At 35.4% G+C, this 9,092-nt stretch overlaps 1 protein-coding gene across 1 annotated transcript; it reads left to right on the top strand.

Annotated features, from left to right (window-relative positions):
* The first annotated feature begins 1,200 nt into the window (after positions 1 to 1,200).
* LOC122036069 (protein LURP-one-related 8-like) lies at positions 1,201 to 2,210 on the top strand. Its single transcript, XM_042595262.1, has 2 exons — positions 1,201 to 1,526; positions 1,643 to 2,210. Exons 1-2 carry the CDS (start codon positions 1,272 to 1,274, stop codon positions 2,009 to 2,011), a joined length of 624 nt encoding a protein of 207 aa, XP_042451196.1. The 5' UTR covers positions 1,201 to 1,271; the 3' UTR covers positions 2,012 to 2,210.
* The last annotated feature ends 6,882 nt before the right edge of the window (positions 2,211 to 9,092 follow it).

Raw genomic sequence — 9,092 nt, 5'->3', positions numbered from 1 at the left:
TCTTGTAAACTATTCTAAACCGTTGATTTTTTGACAATATATGAAACCCTAGCCTCAGTTTTAGCTCTCTCTCCCTCTGTCTCTTAACCTTCCTCGTCTTCCTCTATCTCTTCGCTTCCGTTCGCTTTACTCTCCGACCCACCTTATAAAATTATGAACTTTGAAGTAAGAATACTCTTCCTCGCTCGCTGTTAGTTGGCAACATTAGCAATGAAAGTTACTCTAGCTCAACCTTTCTACATGATCTCTGTTAGCGACGACCTTTCTATAATTAAGAGATTTAAATTGGTAAAGCATAGAAGGAAGAATGAAACAAAAATACGCAGCGACTGCCTTGAGCCATTACTCTAGGCAAAATTCATATCTAATGGTTGGTACTTTCCGGAGTTTTGAGTTTGGTTCCTAGAAGTTTGCTATAAACTTTCTGAGACTGCAATTAGTGCATCCCTCATTATATTAACAATTTCAGGAGTGCATGATTCACCCTGAGAATCGAGCCAACTACAATTCTGTCTAATAAGAATTCTCATTGGCCAGCCATCAAAATCATGATTTGATTTTGCCATGTGACTGCCCCTGTACAAGCCACTGTGCCCACTCAATGCAGGACCATCTCGGTAGAGAGACCGAGTTAGTGTTTGATATGAACCCTTGTCTGAATCTTGCTGCGTTAAAGATCGGCACCGGCTGTCGCCTGATAGAGTCCCTTGCGATTACTGTCCCCCCGAATGAAAGAGTTCCAACGTGGCCTGTTGGCCGAAGTCATATCGGTTCGCCATATATACTCGTCATTCAATTTGCTACCTAATTCTAGTTCTCTAAACTAATTATATATAGTTCAGAAGTTTTACGTGTTCTTTTTGTGTCTTTGCAAGGACTGCATTTCAAATGTCACCAACTATTATTGCTCCTGGAAAAATATGCTTTTCCGAGATTAAAAAGCCTCTGTAAAATACCTATTAATTAATTTGTCTATATCATAATCAATAGGCCCTAGAAGATTATCATTCTAACGCGGCCAAGCCGCCCATAGTCACTCAGTCACGACTTTCCGACTCACTGACTCGCTTTCAACCGCCCAAGATTATCATTCATTTATCAATTATTTATAAAATAAAATATAATTTTCCCCTTCGTCTTAAATTGCACCAGTCCTTTTCTCAGGGGTATTTTGGTCCATCCGTCTGGTCTATATATCTTGGAGCTCTCTGCCAAGAATAGCAAGTCGGAGAAGACTCTGTTAAACGGAGGAACTCCAGTTCCGGAGGATCATGGCGAAGGTTCACCCCAACATGGAAGCATATAATTGCATCGGCGCCGACGTCGAGGTCTACAGCGACGACCGGAAGGATGGGAGGGTGTTGACGGTGTGGAGGAAGTCTCTGCTCTTCAGTTGCAGCGGCTTCACGGTTTTTGATAACGAGGGCAATTTGGTCTTTCGAGTCGATAACTACGGATCCGGCCGCGCCGGCGAGATCGTGCTCATGGACGCCGCCGGGAAGCCCCTGCTCACCGTCCGGCGAAAGGTGTGCGATCGGTTGATTTAATTAAATTGTAGTATTTGTTTTTTGGACAAAATTCGAGTGAATTTGAATCATTTTGATCGATCTGATCATGAGACTCTTCTTGGATTTGATACCAGAAGCTGAGTCTCGGTGAGAAGTGGAAGATATACGACGGCGAGGGAGCCGACGACCCCGTTTACTCCGTCAAGAAGCGCTACGCCAAGGCGGCACTCGCTCACGTAGCGGCTTGCCGGCGGCACGGCAGCGGCGGAGGCGGCCGCTACGAGGTGGAGGGGTCGTACTCCAATCGGAGCTGCACGATGTACGACGAGCATCGGCGGGCGGTAGCGGAGGTACGGCGGAAGGAGGCCGTCGGCGGGGTGGGATTCGGAGACGACGTGTACCGGCTGGTGGTGCGAGCGGCGGCTGACGCATGCTTCGCGATGGCCGTGGTCGTCGTCCTCGACCAGATGTTCGGATCCAGAGTGTCTCTGATCAAAGGCTGAGATCACCTCGATTATTTGCTTGATTTTTTTTTCTCATAAAAAAAAGTTGGCATATTTATTTTTCTTCCTGTTCATGGTTTTTCCTCCGAATCCAGCCGTGAGGACTGAGGAAGGAAGCTAAGCCATCATAAAAAAAATTCGCTTTTAATGACAAACAAAAAAAGAAACGTTGGCTTAAGTTAAAGATTAATTTGGATTATAGATGATGCATGATAAATTTAGATTTTTAAAAAGTTATAATTTCTAATTTTCATTTTGGTATTTTTCAAATTCTCTTACTTTGTTTTCTAATTTCCTTTCTTATTTTATAAGTACGATAATCACTATTTTATGCATGTCAATAAACTTGAAGAAGTACAGTGGATGACAAGGCTCCTTTGTGCATCTGTTCTAGCGTCTAGCTAATAGGTCGTCGGTGGGAAGTGGAAGGTTGCTTAATGTGAGGGTGTCAAAAATGAATCTGATCTGATGATTCAATTTGAATCGATCCGAAAAAAATCAGGTTCGAGTTGGATATTTTTGGATTCGGGTCGGGTTCGGGTTGGATGGTTGGAGAGAGTAAAAAAGTTTCGGATTGAGTTGGGTAGGGTCGGGTTCGGGTTGACCCGGGTTGACTTAAATATAAGGTTTGTGAGTTTTTTTTGGTTCAATAAAATTTTATTTTAAGAATTTAGATGTTTTTATGTATATTAATATCATGTTTGTATGATAATAATGGAATATTGAGATAAAAGTGAAGAATTATAGGGAAAATAACTCAAAAAAATCATTTTGAATAGTATTTTCGGATTATATGGGTCGGGTTCGGATTGATCGGGTTGGTCGGGTTCGGGTTCGGGTTGAGGTGTTTTGGGTTGAACTTGAGTTCGGGTCGGGTTCGGGTTGAGTTAAAAAAAAACTCATCCCGATTCATCCGAATTGACACTCCTAGCTCAATGAGTCACTGTTGGAGCAGACGGGATCCTTTAGTATGTAAATTATGGATCATGGTCAATTTTGTGAATTGGTTATGATTAACCAATCTATTTAAGTGATTGGTCTATTAAAATAAATCAATTTATAAAATAACTATCCTATGTATAATTTAGCAACGGATCCTCTGATTAAATTATACATAATCAGAGGATCCGTGCTATTGGAGTGTTAATAGAAAATAAAAAATGAGAAGATATTAAATAGTTGTGTTGTATTATTATTATTATTATTATTATTATTATTATTATTATTATTATTATTATTATTATTAAAATAATACTTTTATTTAAAAAGTTATTTTTAAATTTCTTAAAAATATTTTTTATTTTATTAGTGCACAAAGCATAAAGTAATTTTATTTTTTTTAAAAATAGAATTTATCCTTTTTAATTTTTACTCGATATTATAATAATTTTAACTAACAATATTAAAATAACTCTAATACAACACGTGGAGTCATCGAGGCCGATAATAAAACTTAGGAAATAATAAAAAGGCGTCCCATAATATGAGAATCATGATGAACTCCTCTTTTTTATTCTATTTTTAATCTAAGTTGACATAATTATCCTATATTGTTTAGCTTTATTATCTCCTCGTAGTTATGAGAACTCATGGGAACTAAAGAGAGGAAGAATAACTTCAATTATTTTTTGACTTCGCTTTGTTCTGGTCGTTAAGTGTGTAATGAAAACTTTAATTAATTTGGATGTTACATGCACTAAATTTTAGTTTTACTTAGTATCCATTTCCTTGATACGATTAATTTAAATGATCACTCTAGCGATCTTTTTCTATTATGAACTATTTATAAGTATCCCAGGATAGTTATAGTTAACCGAGTTAAGTTAGGTCATATTATGTCTGATCCTTGTATCTAAGTATACAATAAGTTAGGAACACAAGAAGTCGAACGGAAGACATAGCTAGCGAGAAGGATGACACAGGAAGTGACTTGACGGACTTAGTGCATCCGAGGGACGATGTACTATGAAAGAGTATATTGACAGACGAGGAGGATGTGTGCGGTGCTTCAGAGGGACGAGAACCCGGAGCGAAAGATTTACTCGAGGAGAAGGGCGAAATTGAATTCGAGTGAGCTCAACTTTGGATGGTCGAATAATCAACCAAGCAACTGAAGCAACAACAGAACAAGTCAACACGAAGTTCACTTCTCCAAGTGCCTGGACCAAGTCCAGGCACCCGGACTAACCTGGAACATCATTACGACAAGGATAACTCTCAGAGTCTACGTCAGCACCAATCCAGACGCTCGGACCGATGCCACAAAAAAAAGGTTTTAGAAATGATCATAAAAGCCCTATAGCAATATTTACCAATCACTGTTAAACCTATTGCACAGATTTTTCAACTGTTGCAGATGTTGGTGGTACTATGGCCTACCAAAACGGTAAAATAAACCAATGGTTTAAACTATTTAACCGCTTCTAATTCATACGATTAATAACCATGTATAATGCATAACCTTTAAAAGCAGTTATTAACAGCTTCTATTGCATACCTTTAGATGCAGTATTAATCGCTTTTAATTGTTTATCATTAGAAGTGGTTATAAACCACTTATTAGAAGCAGTTTAAAATTGATTTTATATCATTAAGAATGGTTTAAAACCACTTCTAATATCAAATTTAAACTAATTAAAAAAATGATATTATATCATATTTTACCAGTAGATTATAAATGGAGCCCTAGTCCTAAGAGTTAATAACAATACTTGCAAACGACACTCTGTACTCGAATTCTATTTACGTTTTAAAGTTTGTATTTTCATTGTTGTAAGAGGCTACTCCACCTTAATTAAAAGGAGATCTTTAGTGGAGCTTTACATCATCTTTGGTTAGTAATTTTCCCAGTTACAAATCAAGTAAATTATGCCTCGTCTTTTAATTTATGTTTATTATTTTAATTAATCTAACAATGTGTACTTGCTAAGCTTGAAAGCAAGAGAAAAAAATTTTAATTCTAATTTGCAAATTATTCATCCCCTCTAACCAACCTCAACAACTTTATGTGGGCAAAGAAGCCTCTCAAAATCTATTTTTGACAAGAGCACATCAGAAAAGACAAATATATAAGCAAATGAAAGTAAACAAACTTTACATGTTATATGTTTATTTTAAAAATTTATTTTTATTTTAAATAACATTTTTGATAGTTGAAAGCATAATACTTAATGTACAAATAATATTACACATGAAATTACAAATAATCTCCTTAAAATCTTACCAACAATAAATTAATAAATTTCTTGTAAGACATTCTCTCTCTCACTTGTCATGTTCCTTTCATATTCTTTTCAATTTTTTTCATTTTCATTTTCTTCTCTTTCATGTCATCATCAACGGTCACTTTTATGATTTTATCCATCGATAATTTCGCCGTGAATATTCCAAATTTAGATCATTCTCAAAGTAAATTTGAAATTCTCTTCACAACTATCTAGTACTATCCATTTTGTAAGGTTTTCTTTCGATCCTATTTGAACTCTCGTCGGCCCTTGCTAGTTTTTTTTTTTTTTTTTGTTATCGATTTAGAATTTATGATTTAATATTTTAGGGTTTAGAGTTTAAGATTTATAAGTGAAGAAAAAATAAATAAAAGGTTTAAAGGAAACAAATATTTAATTAAAATAAAAAAAATCATATTTGAAGTTTAAACAGTAAAACTTTGTCTTCAAAATAATCTTAGACGATTTAAATAAATTAAAAATAAGATTTTTTCCTAAAATAATACAAAGAAAAGAAATAAATAATAATTTTGTTTATCTTAATTTTTTTTTAAGCAAATCAAAGAATTATAGATGAAGAAATCATTTTTAAAAAAAATTGAAATAATTTTATAACTTAATCATAGCGTATACGTATCTGTATAAGGTTATGTATACGCATAAGCATGATCTTGATTGAAAATGATCCGCACTTTACCTCTGATCCCTTACAAATCGACACCAAAATTCTCCTCCAAATCCCTTTTATATAGTTGTTATTAGAGTTGAAAAATATGTTCTAATCAATCAGTCTTATCTTCAGTTAATTATTACATCAAATCCGTCTATTTAAATCTACATAATGATTATTTTTCACTTGACTATTTAATTAATAAGTCTGATTGATGAACTTCCCATCTATGTCCTAATCGATATCGAGACCTATTGTTCACTGGTAATAATTTGATTAATCGATTGATTGTTGCCAATCAATTGCACGAATCAATTTTAAAATCTTCTATTCACTCACGAAAGTACTCTGAATCGATTGAATGCAGTATATTATGAATACATTGAATGCAGTATAAGGGCATCTCCGATGGGGATATTTTGAGGAGATATTTCTTCAAACATCTCTCATTGTGGGGAATATTTGAGAGGTGAATAGAAATCATTGAGCATAACTTTATGCCCAATGATTTCATTCTAAGTGGCATGCAAGTGGACCCCACAAGGGGAAATGATTACTTTTTTGAAATATTTTATTATATAATTTGAGATATTTGAGAGTAAGATATTTGGTAGGTGGGATCCATAAATATTTAGTTGAGGGGATATTTGATTATGAGATTTGAGATATTTAAGAAGTGAGATATTTGAGTAATGATGTGGACCTGGAGACCATAAATATTTGAGAGAAATATTTAATGTCATTATGGATGCCCTAAACTCTATAAAGAAACCAGTATATTATGAATCAAATAACTTTTCCTAATTTTTTTTATTTCTATTTCCAAGAGGTGGACCGGGCCGAGCTTGCCAACAACGAAGATAGCCCTAGCTACTGAAATTTGCACGGTGATTGCCTTGATAAAATAGCCAATTTCACGTCTTCTTCCTTCCTTCCTAAACATAAAATATAAAGGAGTCAAATAAGAAATATTCTATTAGAATGAGATATTTATATAGAGCCAAAAAATTTTTTTATGAGGATTTAAGTTTAAAATGAACTAACAACACTCCTGCTTCTAGCTCTTTTCCTCCTCTTGATACTGTACTTTGATTTTGAATACAACAATAGGAAGAAGCCCCTAGTTAATTTAATTTATGATCGAATATTGATACTTCACTATGTTTCCAATCTTCTACCCTTATTCTTTGAAGAATTTCTAATGCTAATTATGTCGCTACTAATACAAGTTTTTTTCTACATTTTTGTGGAATTGACTCTATCTAATTGAGGTGACTTTGATTTTTCAAATAATTAATGTGGGCCCCTTTAGTGAGATATCAAATTAGGATGATTAATGAAATGACAAAATAAGCCTAATTCCTTAATTGCGATTCTATCCATTGGATATATATATAGCTAAGATCTTATTACAATTAATTAAATTAATATTTAAGACTCAACATTGGATGACAGTAAAGAATTGACAAATTGCACGAGTGCGTGGTGGTGGTCTTGGAAGATTCATTTCCAAATATTATTACAATTTGCCCGTAATTAAATTAATTTTTTAGTTTGTGGTTTATCCACAGACGACGGTCAAAGTGTGCAAAACAAAATTTTACAAGAGGATATCTCATCAACCCTTCGAGATTCTTTCTTGTCGTAATCAATTAATTATTGAATTAAACTAAGAAAGGGAAAATTATAGTTTACCTTCGAGAAAAGTGAATTATAAGATCAAATTTAATATCTAAACTTGTGGTAATGAGTTTATCCTTTAGCAAGTTTTTCAACATATTTATCTCTTCTAAGATCATCAAGCTTTGGTAACAAAATTGTTCAACGCCGTCAACGATAAGTAATTTTAATTTATTGGATTAATTGCGCATGCCCCACACAACTCTACTTACGACTTCTGTATTCTACTTAATATAATTATTGTACGCTTGTTTTTTTCCAAAAAGATACGATATTTTAAGGTAGAATTTTAATGTTGCTACATATTTGGACCTTATCCAAATGGATGAGCGAATAAGCAATAAGAATTAATCTTTTTGACTAGTTTATTTGGACATGTGAAAAGTTGACATGCATGCATCTGCCTTTAGTGCAATTATGTACAATATATGCACAATTAATTTCCCAATATGCTAATAAATGTATATTTTTATATATGTTTTTTTTGGTGACTTATCATCCATTTTAGGAATTATTTATTTATTTATTTTTGGATAATTAGTGGATTCCTTTCATTCCATGCCAACCCATGGATTGGAGGTTTAGGAATCTTTCTCCTCCTCAAGATATATTCTATTATTAACTCATCCCTTTCTTCTCCACTTAAATTCAAATTACCTTTATATCTTATCCTAAAAGTATCTTCAAATATCTACCTCATCATCAACTCTAACTACAATTTTAATACTTGCATCAAGCAAAAGTTGATGGGCAAGAACTAATAAATGGATTTCACTTTGTAAAATTTAACACATTGGTGAATTATTTGATCAGTGTGCCTTCACTCTTATACGAATTTAATTTGGATTAGTTTGTGCTTTAATTTGTTATCACTTACGCCAACACTGTTCTCCTCCTTTTGTTCTACCCATATAATTTAACTGGCTTAATTAACATCCTTTTAATCCCATCCGCGTGCTTGGTTAACTCGCTAATCAAGTGATTAAGAACTAGTGACGGATGCTCAGCACGAAAAGATAAGCACTGACCACTTTGCCTTTTTGACGGAACACGTGTTGAGATCTCATCCGTCGGCCCGATGCCCGCTGTCATGGTGATCCGACTTCTCGCTTATCCTCCATTAACACGTGTCGAGCTGCCTTCGCACGCCACTTAATAACGAGGAGGGCATTTTCGGGATTCCGTGCTTCGACATCGTTACGTGGATAACGACGCCGTCACCTGTCGTTTAGTACTTTGGCGCCGTTGAAGTCAACAGGTCGCGTGCGTCCGTCCGATCCGGAGGGGGTCCGTCGCGATCGGGCGGCTGCAGGGATCGCTGGGCGACAATCATCGAGCGGCCTCACATGTCGACGCGTGTCGGTCGGAGATGTCAAATGCAACGTCATTCGCTCGGCGTCTTTCGCTTAATTCCTCCGTCGCCCACCGCAAAGCAGCTAATGCCACGGATGTCCCTGCTCGCTACGCGACAAAATCCCACCTTGATATAGCCACGCCGAGGCGTTCC

The sequence above is a fragment of the Zingiber officinale genome, unplaced genomic scaffold (genome assembly GCF_018446385.1).
Source record: "Zingiber officinale cultivar Zhangliang unplaced genomic scaffold, Zo_v1.1 ctg132, whole genome shotgun sequence".
Classification (NCBI taxonomy): domain Eukaryota; kingdom Viridiplantae; phylum Streptophyta; class Magnoliopsida; order Zingiberales; family Zingiberaceae; genus Zingiber; species Zingiber officinale.
Note: the sequence above shows the minus strand (reverse complement) of the source record. Positions and strands in the feature narration are given on the sequence as shown.

Coding starts and splice junctions, on each gene's coding strand:
- LOC122036069 (XM_042595262.1), top strand. CDS start 1,272: ATGGCGAAGGTTCACCCCAACATGGAAGCATATAATTGCATCGGCGCC. Junction 1,527..1,642: donor TGCTCACCGTCCGGCGAAAG/GTGTGCGATCGG, acceptor ATTTGATACCAG/AAGCTGAGTCTCGGTGAGAA.